The sequence below is a fragment of the Aquila chrysaetos genome, chromosome 11 (genome assembly GCF_900496995.4).
Source record: "Aquila chrysaetos chrysaetos chromosome 11, bAquChr1.4, whole genome shotgun sequence".
NCBI lineage: Eukaryota > Metazoa > Chordata > Aves > Accipitriformes > Accipitridae > Aquila > Aquila chrysaetos.
The window spans coordinates 31,740,245-31,765,097 of record NC_044014.1 but is presented as its reverse complement, the minus strand read 5'-3'; the positions used below and the strand labels follow the sequence as shown (position 1 = coordinate 31,765,097).

General features: G+C 37.4%; 1 protein-coding gene across 4 annotated transcripts in view; it reads right to left on the bottom strand.

The window, feature by feature from the left end:
* Window positions 1-24,853, bottom strand: part of WAPL (WAPL cohesin release factor) — a 76,088-nt gene that overhangs the window by 37,551 nt on the left and 13,684 nt on the right. For all 4 annotated transcript variants that reach the window (XM_030031009.2, XM_030031004.2, XM_030031011.2 and 1 more), the window contains exons 3-4: window positions 12,387-13,436; window positions 5,743-5,861 (exon numbers count right to left, since the gene is read on the bottom strand). In XM_030031009.2, the coding sequence (XP_029886869.1) occupies window positions 5,743-5,861; window positions 12,387-13,436 (1,169 nt within the window). The remainder of the gene's footprint in view (window positions 1-5,742; window positions 5,862-12,386; window positions 13,437-24,853) is intronic.

Here is a 24,853-nt window from a genome sequence, read left to right as displayed (position 1 = left end):
TCAATACTACTGTCATGACCGACTCTATTAATGTCACTTGATCAAAGTAATGCATGTAATCCTGCTAACGCCGGCTGTGTTTAGTGAGCATTTCTCAGTTGCAATGTTGACTTAACCAGGTTAAGACGACTTAATCTCTCTTCTTCGGTTCCCTCAACTGAGTGGATACAATTGTTTACAGTCTCCCAGTGAACCAGACTGAGATTTGTGTTAAATGTTTCCTTTTAGTGGGTTATTTTTTAAACACAGACTGGTTCCTCAATTTAGTTCAATACACAACCTTGGGAAACTGAAGGAGCAAGGGAACAGGAGTGAGCAGGTAGAGCAAAAGGAGAGCAAAGGCACCTTCACCAAATACTTCTGTCAGTATTTTTTGTCTTTTTCAGGCAAAACCAGTCCTTACAGTAGGTTGGGTTTTGTTATGGTGGGGGTGGTGGTTAGTTGGTTGGGGGTTTCGTTACTGTTTTTTAATGTATAATACAAGATCTCAGCTTTTCCTGACAAATACATTCCACACTAGTGGAATAACTTTCAAGCAATGCCACTGTTAAAGAGAAGGAAAGTGCTTTGCATAGGAAACTCCGTGGTCCAGTACTTGAATGAGTAGCCCAAAGGGAACGCTATGATAATCAAGTTACTGGCAAAGAGGTTTTTCCATGCCTTTTCCTGTACAACCCAATGTGTGCACAACAAAGGGGTGGGGGGGGGGGAGAAAAAGCACACTGATGTAATCTTGTTCTTCCAATTCACTGTGTACATGTGGGGAAACGTATACAGAGTCGCAAAAGGGACAGGTTTATCTAGAGCTAAGACCTCAACAAGTGAGTTTAGAGAAATTTCTCCAACCATAGCAAGACAAGCAAATTAGAAAAAATACTTAAGCTAGTCTAAAGGTGTTCATAAACATTCAATTCTCATTGCAAAAGTGAGTAGTTAAGGGAAATACACAAATTTTAACTGAAGTCAGAAGTCATTAAGCAACAGACTAGCATTCAGGTTAGTTTCTGGTTTGAACAACAATCCATGAATCACCAATGTAGACTGTCCATGCAGTGAATACTTTCTTCCTCACTTACCAATCTCAAAAACTGTATGATTTATCCTCTCAAGAAAATGTCAGTCTTTTATAGGTGTTAAATTGCATTCTGTCAACACTAGCATGGAAGCTTTATGAAATATACTCAGTGCAAAAAATATCAGCTTCTAAGAAATTAATTCCAAAAGACTCATTTCTAAAGTTCACCTATTCTAAGGCACAGAAAAAAAAAATTCCTGATACAGCACTCATCTAATACCTTGAAATTTCATGCTCCTTTGAGAAAATACAACATGGAGACTGCTTTTAGGTACGTCTACTTGAAAGAGTCAGTGCTTTTTTCTGTTATACCTCCTTTGGCCCCACTTCACGCAACACAGTAAATTTTCCCATATGTCTTAGCAGCACTGAAGAGCACTAACAGAAGGATTATCGTTCTTCCCCCCCGCCGCCCCCGGCCCCTCAAGCTGAAAGGCTCCCATACCTTCTAATTATGATTTGCAACTCTATTTACATTCTTACCTTGGAATATTCAAAGGTAATAAGTATTCACCTTGTCTAGGTTGGCTTCCTATGGCCACAGGCAGAACTAAGATCAGCACAGAGTTGCAGGTCACTCCTTATCATACTTTTCAAGTTCATGAGCAAAGGGCCATACCAGAAAATTTGCAGTTGAGAGAATTTGGTGGTCCTTAATGACACACTGGACAACAGAAACACTGAACTGACAGCATGGCTCTGGCACAAAATACCAGGCACAGCCATCAACTTCTAGGACTGATCAATCAAAAGATTAAGTTTGGGGATAGACTAGTTCTCTTTATCTTACATTTCCAAGTTGGTTTTATTTCCACGTTCCTATTTAGAGACATGCATAGTTTGCGTAAGACCATTGGGAACTGTTCCAGAGTATTCCTACAAAACCCAATTCTCCTCATTTGCTGACTCTGCCCCAAATCTGTGGTAAGAGGGGCAGGAGCAAGAAACCCTAGGAAAGAATTTTTGTGGTCCCTATTTTCAAGCCTTTAGTCTGAGTAGATTTGGACCATAGCAACAAAAAAGTTCTTGTATACCTTACTGGTTTTTGCCCGGTAATTCAGAATTAGTTTAATCTGCAGAAGGGGAACTAAGCTCAAAGGGACCAGCAGATGGGCATATCACAGCCCCATAGAGTTCCCAAACTTACATGCTAGAGCATGAGTTACTGAACCAGTTGAATTAAAATTGTAAACAGCTGCAAACAAACTTCTGCAGATGTTACTCATGTATGCTTCACACCCATAATTTGCAAGTCAAGTAACGCCAATATTTATGTACTGTAAGTACATAATTATGTTGCTACGGAAAATAATACTCCCCCTGCAACCCAGGCTCAGGATAAAGAGATAATTTCCTTAAAAGCAGAATTCTGGTTGAGACTTTACATACCTATGATAATGTACACACTACTGCAACTTTTATGCTCATTGTATGTGTGAATAGCCAGTGATTTCAGTGAGACTCCTTACATTAAAAGCAGTTTTTAGAAACACTGTTACTCATTAAGTCAATAATGTCTGTAATCTTTTATTACACATACGCTCAAAGTTTCAAGAACTGGACTTCAACATTAGAGTACAATGGTTCAGTTTCAAAAGCACAAAGACGGGTGAGGGTCCTGCTGACTACAAACTGGAAGAAATACTTCAGCTTTCTGGATCTACTGAAGTTTAACAATAACACCTGTTGCTTCCTGAGTAACACAGCTGTTTACTTTCCAGCTCAGTGTGATGCAATGTGCCATACCTCTAACATCACCACCTAGCAGAAAATAATTAATACTGTATCTGCTAGTTTCTACAAGAAAAAAAAAAAAGGTGATGAGACAGTGAAGAAGTTCCAGAGATTCTTTTTTTTTTTTTTTTTAAATCATTTAACTATGTTCAGGTCGATACTGATGGTTCATTTTTTTCATTCCCAGAATGAAAATTCCCTCAAGATGCAACTGAGATTAAGAGTCTATACCTATAGTTTCAGAAGATAATTATAGAGTCTCTACTTACCATCAGAACAAGCTTTACAACCTTTTTTAGTGACTCCATGTAACAGCTGTACGATTAGAGAACACTGAAGTTCAAAATCTGAATTGCAATTACAGCAATTTCTACTTCGAGGTCTATTATATCACTACAGGGTCAAAAGGGCTGTTTAATTCTCACCTTTCCCACTTGAATTAAGTTTATTCCCAACTGAGAATTTTCTGAAGTTGAAACAACTTTCTCTCATATATTATGATACTGCTGTAAGGTTTTTTTCCACATGATTTCATGATACATATATTCAAAATTAATTAAAAGTTTTCATATAAACCCTCAAGTATTTAAAGTATAAAAATTAAACAAGAAACACATAAAATGCTATTAGAGAATAGTATTTGAAGCATATAAATACATAAACACTAAAAAAATTTCCATATTTACCAGAACACCCACAGCTGTTTTATGCTGCTAAAAAAACACAGCAAAAAAAGTACAGTTAAAATTTACATTCCCTGTACTTCTGTTTCTCAGTCTATTGTAACATGTTCACTGATAGGAAGCTGATTTTTAAAAAATGATTATTCAATCAGCAGAAACTGAGGAACTCTCATCTTCAAGAAATACTATTTCAGTTCTGAAAAGACCCTCCTCACTTATCGATAGCCTGACTGCAAACTCTGGAGGCAAGAGTCAGCAGCGAAGAAGTCCCCATTCTGTTGAAAATCACAAATCAACAAGAAGCGATTCTGCTGGTTTCAGCCAGGAGAGGGTTAATTTTCTTCACAGTAGCTGGTATGGGGCTATGTTTTGGATTTATGCTGAAAACAGTCTCTATAGCACAGGGATGTTTTAGCTCTCACTGAGCAGTGCTTACACAGAGCCCAGGCCTTTTCTGCTCCTCACCCCACCCCACCAGTGAGCAGGCTGGGGGGGACAAGGAGTTGGGAGGGGACACAGCTGGGACAGCTGACCCCAACTGACCAAAGTGACATTCCAGACCGTATGACATCATGCTCAGCATATAAAGCTGGGGAAGCAGAAGGAAGGGGGAGACATTTGGAATGACAGCATTTTGTCTCCCCAAGTAACTGTTAATATGTGATGGATCCCTGCTTTGCTGGAGATGGCTGGACACCTGCCTGCCGATGGGGAGTGGTGAATGAATTCCTTGCTTTGCTTTGCTCACATGCACAGGTTTTGCTTCACCTATTAAACTGTCTTTATCTCAGCTCACAAGTTTTCTCACTTTTACCCTTCTGATTCTCTCCCCCATCCATCCCACCACTGGGAGGAAGTGAGCAAGCAGCTGGGTGGTGCTTTGCTGCTGGCTGGGGTGAAACCACGACAGCAACACTTTTTTTCAAAAGGGCATTACAACTGACAGTACTTATAGGTCACGTGTCCTCCCAAATGAAAATATTCCCTTGCGTGTTTGCAGAAATAAAACAAATTTGTCCTCCTTCCTCCACCCACAAATCCACATTTTTAAACGGAAAATTATGATACATCAACACAGCCGGGGAGATAAGAAGTCTTCTGGTTCTGGAAGACCAAAAAAACCCTTAAAAAATTACTTCAAGTGAAACTATCATATAACACAAGTAACTAGCTACCTTTATGAGAAATTTTAGAGAGTGATTTAATTATTAGAATTCTTTAGGAATAATAACAAGGAAAAATAATTTTTAAAAAAATTCTTAGAAAAGTGCTGAACACATTCTGAACATATATAAAAGAGAGTTTCTATTATTACATGCAACTGCCAGGTCTTGCAAAACTTACGGAACTCAAAGGGAAAGGAGAAATATAAGTGCATTTCCCTCTCCAGTTCCCTCTTTCTCTTATTATACCAGTTCTGGATTGCAACAATGGTGAGACAGCTACTGTCTTCACCAGACAATGGGAACATGTTATGCAAAAAGCATATGAAGAGGCCTTAAGCACTCGAAATAGGTATCCTGGACAATCAAGTCAAAAATTTCATTTAATGGAGATCACATGGATCCCACTATTGCAAACTTTCACCTAATAGCTAAACACAATTTTTGCTGTATGTACATTTTTAGAAGCCTCATAATACTGAGTAACCTATAATAACAGGTCAGATAAACCACACCTAGCATCAACAAAACGAATAAGCTCCATTTACAGTATGAAAGGGCAAATTCATACCGAATACTACATAGTTTGGGTATATGGGAGTAGGATCAGGGGTTATTTTTCTTTTTTTAACTGAAAGAAAATCTCACTTTTCCACATGCTATAAAGTCACTTGTCCTTATAAAGACTATACCAATGCCAAATCTGAAGCTTTCAGAAAGGTTCAATCCTATAATATGATAGATGTTTCTTGGGAGAGCAAAGAAAAAAACAAAAACAAAACCAAAACCACACAGCATTTAATGGTGCTTTGCTTTAACAACCAACCAGAAGGGAAGGCATCTAGGCTGCATGTTACCATTGTGCAACCCCAGACTTGCAGCTGAAAAGTGAAATTACCAGTAATGATAGAAAAATCTTGCACTTGAAGGTTTTACTTTTCCAGATATTATCTTAAAAGCCAACAAATTATCTCAAGTGCAGATATCAACTGGGACAAAAGCACTGTTACATATATAGGAAGAAATACCAATACTGAATAGTTAATTAAAATAAGAACTTAGTCTTGGTCTCAGTATTATTACTCACCCGCTTTGGCCCACTAAAAATCTTCCTGGTGTTTTCCTTAGATTTATCACCTTGTTTATTTGTGGATTTCTTATTGCCTTCAGGCACACCAGATGCATCCTCTGAAAACTCCAGAAGATCTGTAAAAGGTAAATATAGACATGAAACACCCATATTGAAAGCTGTTGAACTGCTAGAGCATTTCTTGCATCTGACATTTCCACATGTATAGCTTCTGAAATTATATAATAAACAATCTTAATCAGAAAAATCAGCTTTAAAGCCAAATACAGTTCTGGATAGAGCTCAGATTTACTGACTGGACTGTCATAATACATTAGAAGATACATTACAAGGTACACAGTCACAATTATTATAGCACCTCTTGCCCATTGTGTAAGCTTCAAGTTATTATTTCCCATTTTATACTCCTGTGAATCCCAGGTTACCTTTTATATGTGCTTACTTACAGCTTACCGCTACAACTCTAAGCAGCAAATGAATTAAACAGTAGGTGGGGTTCTTCAAAAGTGTGAGATGAAGAGATTTAGAAGAATACTTCCCACTACAATTATGGGACCAAAGAATTGATCCTAGTTCACTTCTCATGAAGGCAGCCTGTTTATATTTGCTTATTCTGCTATAAACAGTATTTAAAAAAAAATATCGTCATCAGCTCAGAAAGGAGTCAGCTAGAAGGAACCACCGAAAAGGCCTTCCCATGTATTCAATCCTTGCCTCACCAGTAGTTCTAGTACTCGGTTTTGGACTGTAAATCTGTAATTCACTGATCTAATTAAATTCTTGTCCTATTTTTTTTTCTTTAAACTTGTGTTGTATTTGAAGCATTATCCCTTGGAGACCAGCTTACGTTCTTTTACTTGGCACAAACCAGAAGTTACCTAAATTTCAAAACGGAAATAAAAGATATGCACAGAAAAGCACCGTCTCATCTGATAAACAGTTTAGAAAACTGATCTATTCCAGAGAAGCTGCCACTATTTGAAAACTGCACTGCAAAAATACAAGCAGGTTGGATCAGTTACTCTAATCCCAAGTGCACTCACATCCAGTAAACAGGACCGGCCAAGCGCCTAGGTAAGGAGGCAATCAAAAGCAAATCAGGCAAGCAAATTTGTAAGGGCACTTGCAAGGACACAAAACTTATCTAGTCTGGGGAAGAAGTACCCTTAAAATAAGGCTCAAAAGTTTCTTAAATTGCAGGAAATTTCAAAGAGCTTGGCAGCACCAGGGCAAGCAGGATGCCCACTGCAAGGCACCTACCAGAATCAGCCTCTTGCATCCCAGCCCACTGGTTTTCAGTTGAGTTGTACGACATCAGCACAATAGCTTAAGAACACAACATGAACAATCCTTCTGAAAAAAACTGACTTTAAAAGATATTTTGATAAAATCAGTCAAACAGAGGAAAAATATTACAGACCAATTCCCATTAACTTAAATAAACCAAAACTACTTCCAAATCTATATAGAAGTCAATCTACTCCTTTGCTGGCACTTACCAAAGGAGTCAAATCGAATTGCTTTTATACACATCCTTATAAATCCTGAAATACTTCTGAAGAAGCCAGGTCCTGAATGCAGTTCCCAAAGAAAGTCAAACCAACAGAACCAGACCGTATTGTAGATTAAAAACTAAAAAGTAACTCACTGACTACAGTAATTACAAACACGCAAGTCACTCCAGAAATGCAAGATGTGCTTTCACCCACCAAATCAGCACAATAACGTGTGCCTTGCTCTAAGACTTGGAGCTGGTATTGTGCTTAATGATGATTAATAGTGCTCCATATCAACTAAGCCACAATTTTAAAATCATCCAAGTTTCATTGTTTGAATTCTACTCCTATGTGATCCTGAACTGTCCCATTTAAATTAGGTAATTTAAATTCAAAGAAGCTTCTTGATAAAAACATTTCAACTCCTACTTACAATAGGATAATCTTGCATTTTTTGATGTTGCTAGCATATCAAATGCTTTCATGATTAGTTTTCATAAGATTATCTGGAATGCTTTGATTTGAGCAATGCTCTTTAAGGCTTTCTAGGTATCCTAAAACCACTCTGCATACACATCTTACCAGATTTTCAAATCTAAACTAAATAGGGTGTGGAGGAGAAGTCTTCTGTTAACATTAACTAAGCTAGTCAAAGACACAAGTAGTTTGGTAAGCAGCAACACTAATGAAGTTTGTTCTCCACTGTCTCTCCCTTGTATGGATGTTTTTTTCCCCACCCCACACAGAAAAGATGAGCATATTGACCTTTTTCTCAATATGGGAGCCTGTAAGTCTTTTTCTCCTCTATTCTACCATTTTCAAGGCATTTATAATCCTTTGAGATAATTTGCCTGTCCCAGCTAAAATTGGAAAGATGTTCAAAGACCAACTAGAAGGCAACACCACAGTAAACTTCCTGGGGAAAAACAACCCAGTTTTGTTCTAGTGCCTGAGGGTAATTCCGCAGAAGATTTTGCAGTCCAAACAGGACTTTGCCTTTGAGGACTCTGATGTACTCTTCACTGGCTAAAAATATTTACCCAATTAAGGTGATTTAGTTTTTGAGGAGATGCAAAGGAAAAAAAAAAAAAAAAAAAAAAAAAGGCAGGTTTGCTCATCAGAAATGAACTGAGTGCTAGATGCTGATATACAAAAGCTATTTTATTATCCAAAAAGATTATAGGAATCTCATCTTGATCACTGAAAGGAAAATGAATGCATGACACTAAGGTTAAGTTGTATATCAGAACTGATTTATGAAGCAAAAGGCTAAGCTGCAATACTTATACTACAGTAACAGGTAACTGCTACTGTAATTTAGATCAAGAATACTGTAGTTCATCATTACTATACTGCTTATACGATATATAGTGAAGAAGGAGGCGAACCAAATAAAAGTAAGTATGTTAGAGAGGCTAAATCTTCACACCTTTCTTTAGCAAAAGGTTTCAGGGCAACTGCTCTATCCTGTTTATGTCAATCTACATACAGATATGGAAATGTTTCATTTTAGTCAGCATTTTTTCTTTCTTTTTTTTTTTTTTAAATGCCTGTTACTTTCTGTAATAATTTTGTCATTGGCCAAAATGAAATGTAGTAAAACAAGCATTAACATTATCCTAGGTGTCCCAGTTGAACAGGTGGGAAATAAAGCATTCTGAGACTACAAGTTCAGAAGCTAAATATTTCAGAAATCTTAGTGACCACCCAAACAACTGACAACCATGGCAAGATCTTTAGAAAAAGACATAAACAAACTGATAGCCCAGTTATTTCCAGAAGTATAACACCATCCCAAAGACACAGGTTTGCTCTTCAAAACTGAAGCTTGAAGTTATTTTTGGTTAAGTCCTACTCTTCTTTGCCATTAGTTCAGATTTGTCTTGGATACAACTCCCCACTGATTAATATAGTCAAGTAATTAAGTCATTTTCCTCCAGCATTAAAAGCTTCTCTTTACTAGAGTCATCCTGTATTCTGGCTAGTGAAACGATACAAGTACTGTTTCAGATCTAGTAAAGTCTCATCAGTACTTTCAGCCTCTGGCATTCTGGCAGACTACAGCTGGGAGACTCACAAGTGAAAGGGGCTTTTGCTTCACTGAGCTGCTACACCAACTAATACGAGAGAATTTTAGATTGCAATGGCAAAAAAAATGACAACTTTAACTAGAACTCAAAGCTTCACCAAAAATGTCAGGCTCAAAGTTATGAAGTACATTCATTAAAAAGAAAAGTCTGTGAACAGCATCTAGGAACTTAAAAGCCAGAGCATCTCGTGGTTTGGGTTTTGGGTTGGTTTTTTTTTTGGGGGGGGGGGGGGTATTTGTTTGGCTTTTGTTTGGGTTTTTGGGGTTTTTTTAACCATTTCAACAGGCAAACCTATTGTAAAAGTGAACAACAGAAAAGGCACTTCAGTGAAAGACAGTCTAACTAAAATTTACTTTATCTCCTTTGCATTTTTTCCTGCACTAACAATATTGTCCATCTAGTCTTTAGTGCTTCCTTAAATTTCATGTGCAGGAACATTTAAACATGTATTATTAAACTTACTTTCCCTCAGCTGTGAACTACTAGACTGGAAGGAATAGTCCATTCCCAGTTCAGTTAGAAAATCTTTGCATGATGTTTTATACTAGGATTCTAAAATAAGTTTCATAAAAATAGACCGAGATTATGGTAAGTAACCAAATCAGTATTATAGAAAAATTTTGTAAGACTGCAACAGAAAGCATTAAATCTCTTGAAAAATTGACTATGCCATATAATATTCTTTATGCAAAGAACATCAAAATCAGTCTTAGGAATTTGCAGGACTGGAATTCAGAGAGGCAATCTGGCATGTCACCTGTCAACCTGGAACAGGAACACTGGATTTTTATCTGTGGATTTATTCATTAGCACAAAAAAAGAAGAACACACACAGGACTCAGGTAGCATTAGCACCTCTCAGTATTGTTTGTAACTTCAGGAAAAAGTTTTATTGTGCAAGATGTTCTGAAAGCTTTTTCTGAGGCTTGGATTCAAAACTAGCATTTTCCATGGACACAGAAGTCACTTTTTTTCAGTATGTAAAGGAGATACCTCACAGCAGTGTCACATATTTTACCACAACTTCAGGCTTAGATCCAGAAGCCCTTGATAAATTCTCAAACTCAACATCACTATATTGAAAGACCTTAATATGGCTGTTCTGAGCGATCATGATGCTCAAAATTTTCAAAGGTCTGACAGAAGACAGCATGAAATATATCAAGGGGTCCTACAAATTTTAGGGCAATATTAGACTCCCTGTTTTTATAATCTGTACTACAGGATTGAACTAGAAAATGTGCTGCAACTTAGGCAAATAACTCCATGTTACCCTTTCAATTTTCAGAAGAAAAAATGCAAGTCAAATCTCACCTGGCTTCAGCAGCACAAAACAGGAATCAAATGAGCAAAGGAGATGCAAAATAAAGGTGAAGCATCTCTTAGTGGAGGCACTAAGAGGTAGCTCTTACCTAAGAAGCGGAGAAGTGTATTAAGAAACTAACAAAACAAAAATTTACATCTACCTGTGCCATAGGAACCTCTTAGGAAAATATTTCAGAGAAATAATCTGCGATATCTCGGAGTATAATGGCCTCCTTGGTGAATGCAGTGCTGGATGCAAACTGTAGATATTTTGAGATTCCAGGGGACAGCAACTGAAAGGATTATTTGATGGGTCAGCACCTCAGCTGCATTACCTGTATAAGCGATTTTTTTTCTTGGAATAAATGGCTGAACAAAGACTTGTCACAGAAGGGGACTCAGATGGGACTATTTCATAAGTGGCCCTGTAAGTTAAACCCATTTTCCAAAGGGGCTGGAATGCAAGTGTCTCATCATAATTAAATTTTATGAAAACAAATCAAGGCTTTTTTTTGTTTGAAAACACAATCTTCTCCTAGAACATCAGTATAAGTTTGGCCCTTTTAGAATTTACAAAGAGACCTAGCAGTTACATTTACCTTTGATTAAAACGCTTACAGACAATTCTGTTTTTAAAGACAACTATAATTAGAACAGAGAAATGAATATTTTTTCCCTAGGAAATTTTCTTTCTGGATTTTATTAGCAGAAGCTATTTGTAGGAAAAAACAGCTTCTCCAACATTTGCAAAGCTAGACTCAAGTCCTCCCCTCTCCCCATCACAATGAAATGCATCTTGCCAAAGTCTTAAAAGTGTAACAACTTCAGTGAATGGATAAAAACTTCTCATGCTTCATGCTCCAAAATGGAGGACCAAAAAGTTCCCTAGAACAGTGGCAGTGTTTTGAAATACTTATTCCAACATGCATGATTCTTTGGCATTAGACTTTTTCAAAATGAAAAAGCTAAAAGAAACCTTTCAAAGTGATTCCTTTTCTTCACCAACACCCCTCAACCTTGATCAAAGTCATTATGCAGGACCCAACCAACCACCAAGAAGTCTAATTTTTCAAAGGCACTCAAACACCAGAAGTGTTTGCTCAGCAAATTCTGCATGACCAGTTTTACTCATATGTATGTGTACATACACATACACACACACGTACCACCTATGCAGAAGGTGGACATAGCTGAAAACTGGAAGCAAAAGCAGCAATACATCAATATGCAGAGGCACACCCAAATCCAGTCATCTGACTGGCAGTCCACGAGTTCCCACAGCCTCTCCCTTGAACCGTGCATCCTCGAATAAGATGGAACTTGAGAAAGGTCCAAACTGTTTACAAACACGTTCAAAAGCACAAAAAGGAAAAAGGTATTTCACATCTCTAAGAGCTACTTAAATTTCTGCACTCAGCTCCATAATTCTGCGTTGATGCGGAGCTTCTGTGGGAAGATAGCTGCCTTACAGGCATACGTACTGTACACTCAACACACCAAAAAAGTAAGAATCTTCTGTTCAAAAAGAAAAAACTCTACCTCTGGCAAGAGACCAAGGGGTATAAAGCATACTTCAAGACAGCTATGAAACACCAGACAGGACCACGGCAGAAATAAGCAAATTTAACTTTTAGATTTCCAGTTCAGTAGTACTGTTCAACAAATTCCTAGGTATACTGCAAAAAGAACAAAATATAAAGTTTAACTAAATTTAAATGTTAAGTACATATTCCAGAAGAGTTCTGCTTACCTGCATTAGTACTGAGCTGGCTATCCTGGGAACAGTTTTCATTGCCGTCAGAGGTTGACTGTAGTGAAGAAGATGGTGCAGTTCTACTTCGTTTTTTGTTAGCTTTCCTTTCTGCTACCTGCCACTCTTCATCTTCATCCTCACTTTCACTCAAGTCATCAAACCCAAAGTACTTGATTTTGTAATTGGAACTCCCAGAACTTCTAGAGGCGCCTTCATCTCCCCCTCCCTCATCTTGATCATCAAACCCAAAAAACTCTAATTTGACATCCCTTTTGGATTTGGTATTGCTTGGTCGAAACCTGGTTGTAGTTTTTGTAGTAGCAATGTCTGCTTTTTTTCTTAAGCGTCCAGCTTCTCCCAAGTCAGTAGGGGCTGCTGTGGTAAATTCATCGATTCGTTCCATGGTATCCTGTATAGTAACATTACAAACTGACAAGCAAGATGGATGTAGAACAGTGTAGTCTCTAGTCCGTCCAACCGTCCCTCTAAAACTGGTCCCACTACTTAAAGAAACTTTTCTTGCTGGGTTCAGACCATCATTATTTGACTCACTGTTTGCTTTGGATAAAGACTGACTAGTGCCATCCATTAGCTTGTCAAAATTTGTTGCCCCCTGTGGTTTTGCTTTGTTGGATCGACAATATGTCCTACAGTTGCTTGGCCTAGGAATAGTTTGCACAAGTTCTTCACTAATGGCTTCCTTTGGATTTTCACTATCTTCTTTATCACACTCCTCATCCTTGCTCTTCATCTCCGAGAGATGTTCATTGTCAAAATCTAATACATACTCTCCAGTTCTGGTGTCTTCAGTTTCATCCTCCCATTCATACAAGTGAGTTCTTAATGGCCCCTTCGTCTGAGATGTTTCTGATGGAGAGTCTGCTGTTTTTCCAACGTGGGAGTCCCAAGAATCAGGCAAGTCCTTGGCTTCAATGTTGTATCCAGAAGCGTCTGTAGTTTCAGTATTGGTTTTGTTACTGTCTTCAGCATTCTCATAGATGAAATGACTGTTCTTCTCATTATCTTCATTCAAATTCTGTATTTTGTCTACAAGAAAAGGTAAATTTGTTACTAAAAAGCTTTATTAAAAAAAATAATTGCCCTTGTGGACAACTTTGAAAAGTCACAATATAACAGCAAATATTCAGTTTTCAATGACAAAAAACATTAGAGGCCCTTATCCTCCTGGTTTCTACTTTTTAAGCCTTTCAGTTTAAAATTTTTGCTATAATAAATTCTTTTCACCATTTCTAGCAAAAATATACACTAACTTGAAATAAGCATCCCTTTGAAAACATGCACATCATGAAAAGAACAGTAGTAAACCCTAAATACAACCACTTATTTACCTATACAACGTACACAAAAAAGGAGAAGAAGTCTGCAGCAAAATTTTTGGTGAAGTCAATCACACTTCAATGTTTTACATACAAATGAATTACGGTGAAAAATTAGATAAAGAGTGATTATAAAGCATTTTCTAATTATATAAGAAAAAATTTCCTTCCTGTACATAGGTTATAAGAGTGTTGTATTTTATTCTTATGCAAACGTACCCACCCAAAAATCCTTGTTTACATCAAGCTATTGCAACTACACTAGTGCTGCAAATGAAAGTTTTGTGATATAGATGCAGGGCCTCAGATGCCCTACTTTAAGTACTTTTTGCTTTTGCATAGAACTGGAAAAGAACAGGTAATATCATTAGAAACACAAAACATCTATGAATCAACGAATTAACTAAGTTTGCACATATTCATTTTTAATACTAAAAGATACATTATAGTAGCCTACTGTAGTCAGGAAAGGGGATGCATGGGCAGGTTACAGCTGCTCGTTCAGATATTCTTGGTCTAAGAACTAGATAGTAGTGAGGCATCACCACAGTAGAAAACAAGGTCAGCATGGGCCACAGAACCTACCAATGAAGTTAAGTAAGTTTGCTGAAAATTATGCTATAATTCACCGCCTAACACAGTAACTGTACAGCTACTAAAACCAGTGAAAGTAATCCACTAACACATCTGTACTAAAAATGCTACAATCCCTGCTACAAACTGTATCATAAGTTTTGACTGATGTACCCTGAACAGAATGGCACACAACTTCAGCAACTATTATTTTATTTTGCTGCTTCAAATTAAAATATTTGGATTTCCAGAAGAAACACAGAAAATGCAATTCTCATCACAATTTTAAATTAAATCACTTCTGAAATGCAGGTTTTTACAATGAACTTCTTCAGATCTGAAGAAGAGCTGCTGCCAAAAGTTAGTCTTGCACTTCTTCAACCCATAGCCACACTTGTAGTTTATGCTGTCAAAGAGAACAAATTGCACTGTAAGAAATCAGGTTTTGTAAGATTTTTATCCAGCCAACCAGCATCCACACAGTAGTAATGCCAGGAAAGACAGTACTAAGTCTTCCACCTGTTGTCCTCTAAACTGGTAGGGAAACCATTCCCTTTGGTTTCCCTGAATACCAACAAAAGCTCAGTGGATTTAGTACCAGTTTCATGAAGATTGCATCTGCATCTGCCATACTCCATTGCTGCACCTCACACACACACACACACACAGAAATACAAGCATGTTATTTCCTGGGAACAAGATGAGCAGAAATTTCTTTGAAATTTCTGAGACAGTATAACCAAACACAGGAACCAAGGTGTCTACCGTTACTATCAACACTCACTGTACTGGCTGCCTGGGCCAGGAGAAGCAAGATAAGAAGTCCGACTGGAATGCAAAAGACCCTGATGCATAGAAGAGTAGCACATGATGAGATAATCTGGAGAAACAGAAGCCACCAGGAGAGGAACAAGTAGAAAAAAAAAAATGCTAGAAGAAAACATGCTTAGAAGACACAGCAATAAAAGAGGCTCCACTGGCAGAATGCAACGCCTATGGTTCAAATTTGTTAGGTAGCAAATGCTTCCTAAACGCATCAGTAAAATGAAGGCTTTAGCATCCTTTAGCACTAGTCCTGTCTGCATTAAACTTCATCAGCTACCATTTACCCAGGTGGCACAGAACTTTCATAGCACTGATGAAAATGTGTCAACCTTCCTGATGAGGAAAGTGAGCATCAGGACTGTTCCAGGGACTTTTGTTCATTTGTTTTCAAACTAAAATGGCATCATCTAAATGCCATCCTTGCACATATGGTTTATAAAAGAACTTCAAGGGGGAAGCAGAAAATTCTAGTAAAAAAAATTACTACCAAGACAAGTTTTGCAGGAAAATTGGTTTAATCCTTGTTGAAATTCCTCAGGGAGACAGGACAAGTAATATCTCACAAACTGGGGTCCAGCTGAGGTCTGTCACAGAAGTTTACATACTCAGCTAGATATAAAAAAAGCTCTTCACAGAATATATGAAATGCAAAACTAAATTCCGCAAAGAACATCAGTCCTAGCCATCTCAGTGATGGACTCTTGCTTAATCCTTTTCAGTATCGATATGTTATACAAGAAATCTTGTTACTCCCATTTCAATCTCATGCTTGTGATAATCTAAGAGGCCCAACCAAAATTAATCTGTCTGTAATCAAAGAGTGAGTTTGACAGCGTACAATATGTTCCTCTTTCCCTCCATATGTTTAATATTATTGTGTAACCGAAGACTACCATAACACTTAGGCATGAAAACCAGCAAATTAAACTCAAAAAATTTTCAGACTTTCTTGCTAAAATACACTAATTTGCAGCCTCACTACTACTGTTCCATATCTGAGTGCATATTTACTTGAATTAATAAAGTCTGAGCAACATTTAAAATAAGTACATTTAAAAGATGCCCACCTTGGCTTACTAAACAATACTGAATTGTTAGGAAGAAGTTTCAGTATGCGTATCTGGAAAGGGAATGGTTTTCCTATCCTAAGGAAGTCTGGGATTTTGAAAAGCCACATTTCATACCAGGACCAAATCAAATCTCATCTCCCCAGGGAAGGAATAGAATACATGTGTGCGTATGCACATTACAACCCAAGAGTCAATTCAGGAATCTGTTTTGAGATGAAAAAAGCTGAAATTTAATTCTACATTGTCTTAGCTTGAATTATTATCATCTCAGCTACAGTCTGTACTCTCAAGCAGAAAAGATGATCAACACATCAAGCCTGGAAAACAGACTGAAGAGGGCAAAGATATATAAAAATATGTACAGCTCATACATATCAGTAGCATTGACAAAAAATTAATGGAAAAAATTACCAAGGAATCTGTCTGCAAAGTAACGTTAATCAACTATTCTGAAAAAGTTTGGTGGGGTTTTTTGGTAGTTTGTTTGTTTGGGGGGGGGGGGGGTGTGTGGTTGTTTGTTTTTGGTTTTTTTGGGTTTTGGTTGTGGTTTTATTTTTCCCCACACTCTGCTACTAGCACATCACAAAAATCATGACTACCCTCCAATACATACCTTCACATATATTCTCTTTTAAAACTCCAGATTTTTAATACGCAAAAAGCAAAGATATTCAGAGAGTGCATATTTAAGTCTTTAACTTAAGATCACTTCATCTAAAACATACTCCCTTAATTCTTCTGTTCATTCATCAGTTCTGAAGCAGTATTTAGTTGTTGAAACCTCTTTACTTTCTCAGTCCCTTGCCAGGAAGTTATTCTGTTAATAACCAAGAGCTAAAGCCATCATCTACTAGGTCTTTGTAAGAAAGATGATCCTTATGACACTTGTATCAACGACAGTGCTGTTTTCATTTTTAAAAAAGTTTTTCTAGCATGCATTAGATATTTCACCAAGTAATAATAAACCCAAACAGATAATATTTTCATTATGAGTGAATTTTAGTTAATTTTGATGATGTAGCTACAGACACTGAAAAACTATTCTACAAATTGTTCTAGAATATTTTAGAATGCACTAAAATTAGCCTAATATTTGTAGGACTCTGAGCAAGCAACACAGTCCCACCTACTCAACTGTGACCTCAGGGAACAAAACTTTCTACTCTCTTATTGCAGCAGCCTATTTGGACAGACTGAAGCATCAGTTGACAGATGCATCATGACAAGAACAATCCTTCTTCACATCTATTTTCTCAATTTCAATTTTTCTGGACTTGCTGCACTGAGGTTGTTATTCTTTTTCTTCCCAGAGTGGCTCCTATTCTCACCTCCAGTCTCACACTTACCCAGCCTGCCTGCTCTTCTCCTCATGCTCATTCCCAACAGTCCCAAGTACAAAACTGAGGAAACTGAGCTAGTTACTAATCCCTCAATGCCAGTCTCTACTGTCCCTAAGAGAACAACCAAAACCACACTGGTACTTCAAGGCATTAGTACACCTGCATATTAGTAAAATTTGATCAGACTGGGTTAAGGCAATAGCACCATACATCTAGTCCTTCCAGCCTTGAATTCCTTGTTTCTCTTCATCTGTAAATGTGAGTAAAATCACTTTCTCCAGTTGGCTCAGCTGACTAATAAATAACAAATCCATTCTACCCCAGTCAAACAGCTTTATTGATGCTTGGTTTACTACACTTCCAAAAAATGATCTTAAATGCCAAACACTCATCACTAACAGCTCTTTCTGTACCACAGTAGGACTTCTGTTGCCTTTGTATAAGCTATGCATCATTTTCAGTATGTGCATAAGCAACTCAAAATTCTGAGTTGTCTCTGCAAAGACTCTACAAGTATCAACAAAATGTTACATCTCATTTTTCACTCTCAGCTAATAATTTATTACAGCATACAAAGTCACTCTTAAACAGCAAGTAAGTGGTAGTTAACCTCCCCCTTCATTTTACGTCTATCAGACACCGAAATTTTAAAACCACCCAGTACTTCAGAAGTCTTGGTAACTGCAACAGGGAGCTTTTTCCATCTCCTATAACAAGCAAGTCTGATGGGAAATATAACCAGTAAACCATTTACTGTAAACCAGGTAGGAAGTTTGGCTTTAAAACTGGATCATCGTAATGCATTAGTGGAAAACTGAGCAGTGACATTTAGAAGAACACTTCCTCAAAGGATACTTTGTCAAGTCACTGTTTTCATCTCATCAGTGGGTCAATAACTGTCAGACTAAAGTTTCTATACCAGAAATTACTGCAAATTGCTTGCTAATTGCCTAAAGGTGTACAACACCAGCAATTCTGATAACTTTGATTTTAAAAATTACTATATTTATCTGTACTATTATAGCAGAAGCTAGCATGACTGTAGGAAACATATAATTTTATTTACAGATACAGAAAGCACAGAGAAAATGAGAAAAAGAACTAATATTGAATTATTAGATATTCTGCAGTTCAAAAGAGCCATGTAATTTCTCCTCCCAATTTTAACTGCAGTTAGGCTCTTTTGGGGGTCAAATACCAGAATAAATCTCCCAAGTAATTTCAGATCAGCAATAACATATAACTATATAATCCACCAGAGAGTCTTTTTTTTTTTTTTCCAGGTACTAACACAATATTCCTAAGAACCATAACAATCTTCTGTAGTAATCATGACTTGTTTTCTGTTTAAATCTCTAGAACTTAATTACCAGAGTATGAGAGAACTAATCTAAATGACTGGCAGGTCTAAATTAAACATTAACTGATGAACACCCACACATTTATACATACCTCTTGCTTCATGTTATGCTCTAGTTTATTTCACTAGCAAGACAGGAATGCCTTAAGTATTGCTGATGAATTAAAAGAAAAACAAACAGTGAAACTTCTACTCTTTCCCACCAAACACATGGAGATGTTTTCATACACACAGAGATGCACACGACCAAACTTCGCAAAGCTATATTTAAGTGATTATGATTATTATTGTCCCAAGTAACCTTTTCAAGATGACCATTAGAGCAAAATTCAAGTTTGTACACTGCAAGATACTCAGTTTATATAAAGATAATAGTTTACACTCCTCTAGATATAGGAAAACATTCAAATAGTGGGAATGTAACAGAGTTCTCAAAATCCCACTCCTTCTTCAGTAATAAACCTTTGCTTTTTCAGTAATAAACCTTTAAACATTAAAAAAAATGCACATCTGGACTTACTATATCATCTTACTGTATCATTTAGACTAGATGGGTATAAAGAGAATATTCTGTTCATATCTTTTTAAAAAAAATACATATTTAATATTAATAAGCACTCACTTATTAGATGGAACCAGTGCTAGTCTATATATCCAACAAAACATAAAATGCCTTGTGGCTACCACGAGTAGCCATACTGGGACTACCTCTTGCATTTTCATTTTTAAGATCACGTACAAAAGGAAGAATGCAATTCTAGACATAATTTTTTTTTTTTTTAAGAGAAATTGATTTTTTTTAGAGATAAGACAACTACATCCTTCAGCTGGTCATCTCTGATAATTCTGACGTCAAGATGTCTCAGATTTCAACTTTATTTTTTCATTAAGTACCCATAACACATCTCACCCTTATTTTTAAAACATTTTTCTTAAGAAACTAATGTCTACCTGAAAATGCACCCCCAAATGGCCCTCAGAAGCACTACTATTTCTTCATTGTACTATATGAGAAAAGGAAGGAGTATCTCCCCACCCAAAAACCATTTAGTTCAATCACAGTAACAATAAGACACCATAAAATTACAGACTTGAGATGGTTAAAGGTCTAAAAAAAATTGCAAGGCTTTCAGAAACTGCCAGAGTGAAAAAAAACCACCTTCTTTTTTTTTTTAATTGTATGCCATCCATAAAATAAATGTTTTAAATTGAATGTTATGAAGAAAACCATGTAAGTTACTAATTGAAGATAGAAAGACAACTTCCAATATGCTTCTTACCTTCAATCTTTAGCTATATATTGTCTTCAAGAACAAAAAAGTGAAGGCCAATAGTTTTTTCCAGAGCAAAAGCCATGCTAGACCAGTTCAGCAGGACCTCTGGGACTAATTCAAGCTGTCTTCTAGTGCAGGCAGTGAACGTAAAAAGGGGACTCTGAGGAAACTCTCTACTCACCTGGCTCAAAAAACTTGACTTCTGGATTGATGATGAAGTAAGAAAAAGAAATTGCTAGAAGAATCAATAAAGAGACCATATGGCAATTTATCTCCACAATTGGCTAAGTGATTCCAGTCACTTTATATTGTATACAAAATGGCAAAGAAACACAGAGACAAATGCATACAGGTTTTAAAAATGTAAAAACATGAGTAATTCTAAACCTGATCTTTGCCTGTCCCCCACTGCCTGGAGTGGTGTGGAACACATTCATTACTTCTTTCTCACCTCTGGTAATGACAAGTACACATAAGGGGAAGTTACTGGTACAAGCAACAGAGAGCTGTGACAGCCACTGACCAACATTATCTGTAAATACAAGGCAGCTTTCTGTGGAACAAGTGACCATGATCCCAGGACCTAGAAATAAGCATCAAGAGACCAAAAGGAACAGGCAAAAACCAGCTATATTGCCTGTAGCTACAACAGGCCAGGAGTCCAGAGTGGCCAAGAAAAGATGCCTAGTATGAGAAATAGTTCAATGTGTAATTAACGCAAAGTTTTCCTACTGGCAATTTTGAAAGGAGATACAGGTAGAGAATACTAGAAACTACCTGAAAGTACGTGGGGAGAAGGGAGGAGAAAGTAAATGTCAGGGTGGCGGGTGGGGAGGGCAGGAGCTTAAGAGGTTGCACAAGTGGTCCCCGGAGCCTGAAGTGTTCTTCCAGGATTTGTTACACATCTTGCCAGAGTTGCTCCATTTTCTCAAAGTAGAGCTACTTATCTGTTTGCCTGTACAGCTTCACAGATTCCCCAGAGAATTTTTTTTAGACAGCTCAAACTGGTATTTTCTAATATCATCACTGATGACGTACTAGAATATTTACAGTAATGAAACTATATTGATATGACTGACTGATCACCTAGCATTACATTTTTAGCATTTGGGTACACATTACAAGAACCATCCTCACTCCTACTCAAGGCTCACCATAATGGCATTTACCATTGCATTAACTCAAACTTGGTCAAAAACTGCTCCAGGCAGGGCCTAAAAGCAGTGAGCAGGTCAATGCAGAAAGGGGAAGCCACAGAAACAATTGTTATCATTTCTCACAGGAGATTAAAAGTTTGACAGAGCCTTCTTACTTCAAGAGGAAACACTGAAGTTTGGAGAAAAGACCATCCTCTCTCCATCAACTGCCAAAGCTGCAAGAGTTAACAGTTTCATACCCCGATCCTTAGGGTACAGCATATACCAAGATGGAATCCAAAACAAAGTGAAGGGGAAAAAAATCCTTTAAGAAGCCAAATGCTCTTCTTGGCAAAAAAAAAAAAAAAACAAAAAAAAACCCCCAAACCATAATCCAAACCAACCATCAAGAAACATATCCTCCAGCCTAGTCCCCATTTCAATTTCATTTCCATCTAACTTACAAGACTAAGTCACTTGGCTCTAAGTCTGAAAACATCATCTTCAGCTCCATAAAAATCAAATCATCATTAGCGGTCTAACACCAATTACCTAAAGTCAAACACTATGCTTTTGTTAACAATTCAGTGATAGAGCTGCAGAACCTTACTTGCTATTTTTAAGTTACTTGTAGCATAGAGCAGTCTCTCAGGCTGAGAGAACGTCTCAACGTAAATTTCTGTCCTGAACAAATCTGGGGCTCACAGAACAAACAAAGTTCTTTGCCCCACAACTCACCCCCCCCCCCCCCGGCAGCCTCCTCAATGCCAACCTGTTTGACTGGGCAGGAGACAGCACACACTGCAGATCATGCGCAGCAACATGTGCTAGCTAGCCAGCTTGCTGCTGCCTTTTCAAATGGATTAGGGACCCAGTTATAACCGCATTTTCCTTACCAGCATGCAGACAAGAGAGAGATAAGGGAACAGATGAATCAATTCAACTCAGTTTTTCACTCCACCATTTTTCATGACACTTGAAATAGCACTGTATCTTTGAAATCTCTCCTTACCACTCAAGGTTTGTTAACCAGTTTTGCTCAAGTAAAATGTTATTAGGAAATTGAAGAAAACAAAAGGACAGTCAATATTAGCCTTGGTATGCTAAGAAAACATGCTAAGATGTCAAAATATTATCACATACAGAAAATAAATGCTTATTTACTCATGGAAGAGTTGCCAGTATTAAATTAGCCCTACTAACTTGAACTTCAGGTTAGTTTTCTCTCATTTCTAGCAATTCTTGATGAATGCTAACCAAAGCATCCTCCAAGCTACAAACAAAAGACATATTGCTTTCTACAGCTTTTGTAGCATGAGACCTTATGTTCCTTCATTGCTGTGTAACTAGCTGTAGAAGCCTCCATTTTAACACCAAAAGGAGAATGATTGATTTAATATACACAGGAAACAAATCTACAAACTTAAGCTAGGTTTCTTTCAGTATTAGCCACAAAAATTCACTGAATTCATTGTGAACGTATAGATAATATTAAAGTTAGTCAGAAGCAATGAAAACTTTAAAAGGGGAGGCAGGTGGCATGAAACCAATTTTATATTCCTCTTTATTTCTCTTCAAATAGAGACCTGACTACTAAGACAGATGTAAACGCAAGAAAACGAAACATCAAGGAAAAGAAGGCAGTAAGATTAAACAAACAACAACAAAAAGTGTATCCAGGGCCTTCAGATCCCTCCAGGTACAGAGGGCACATACATTAACAGGCTACAGCTCATGAACAGACCACTGACACAGGATGTTTTGTTAAGCTCATTATGAGCTACAGCTCTGCCTGATGTTCCTGAACACTCGGCAACATTTCTTAGGGCTCCATTACACTCTCACCAATGTTCCCAAGCATAAAGCTACATCACATTACTTTACAACTTGAAGCTGACCAAGCTAAAGGAAAACATGAATCTTTACCAGGTGCTTGTATCACATTCCTCATTTCTGGGAAGAAAGCCCAAATGAGACATACACGCAGTGCCTTCTCTGGTTTGGACAGAAAACCAGCAACTGCAGAGAAGCCATGCTTTTCTCCAAATAAGAAAATGCATTTCATTACAGTTTCTCTCTTCTACTCTACATTGGAAATGAAATGTTTTGGTTGGTGAGGAAAAAAGGTTACAGACTGAACTGCTTTGATCCATTTTCTGCCTATGATTGAACAGCTGGGAAACACAGAAAAAAGCTTATGGATATAAAATACACAATTCTAAGAAATGGCAAAATTTCCTTAGATCTGTCATTATCCATTGATGGCCATAAGATCTCAAAAAACAGTGCCTGTTAGCAGGCATAAACATAAGATAAGCAGCGCAAGAGCCTCAGAAGATTAGACTCTCAAGACCAGTTTCATGGGTGACAATCACTAAAATAGCTAAAATTATAGAACTACCACATCCATAGCTATGATTACAAATTCTTAAGTAGTTATGGTTCTTTACGCTCTTTGAATCAAAATGAGTTCCCAACAAGTTTGCATGCGGGTTGGATAGACACTATTTGCCTCTTTGCAGATGTTTTTAAGTGGCGTCATCTTTTGCAGAAGAATTCCACAGAAAACCCTGAAGTGATGAGATCTAATTTACTGCCATCACATCCTTGAGAATAGTTTGCTTTTCTTGTTTCCCTTCCAGCTCTCTGAATATCAAAATTCTAAGGCAATTTATATGAAAAGTTTGAATTTATTATTCATTAAGACTACGTACAAAAGTTCTCAATCACATTACATTTCTTCATTTCAGTTAGAGTAGCTATTCTTCTAAACATATAGTTTGTGAGACAGAAGACACCTTTTCTTCTCTCAAATCACCTAGGTGCAGCCTTTCGGTTTGGTAACACAGTGTTCAGCATCTTTAATAAGATGTTCTGCTGCTGCTAGCACAACACCCTGCCATGCTGTGACTCTACCCTGTGAAAGGCTGAACCCTAACCACTGCATTTGCCTCTCACCTTGGACCCCTGTAGTAGTAATTCCTTGTAGACGTTTTTCCACTGGGAAAACATGCTACCAGCAGGCATTCTGAAAGGTTGTCTTACACTGGTGCAAAAGTGATACCTCCTGTCAGCCACTGTACCGCTTTTTTTTTTTTTTTTAAATCCTCATATTTCAGTGGAAATGGAAGCCTTTCACAGGGGTGCAGGCTGACATGACCACCTTCCCTCTTGCACAGAAAATATTCACATAGCTAATCACTTGTCTTTATCTTAGGCACAATTTTCAATGGTATGGGAAGATGTTGGTTTTTGAAGTAATAATCTAGCTGCTTTTCCCCTCTTCTACTTTTTCAGCTAGCAATCATTGTTCTGCCTGATCACTGATCTTTCATTGTATCTTAAGTCACTGGATATCTCAATACCACCTTCATACCAATCTATATACATTTACCTGGCCAAACCACACATAGTGCCGTGTTCAGCACAACTGCCTTCCCAGCAAAAATTCAGGGAAAAACACCAAATCTCAAAGTTAATAATTTACTCCTTCATTACTAAAGGCATTTCCTCCCCCCAATTAAAATATAGCTAAAAACTAACCTTGGT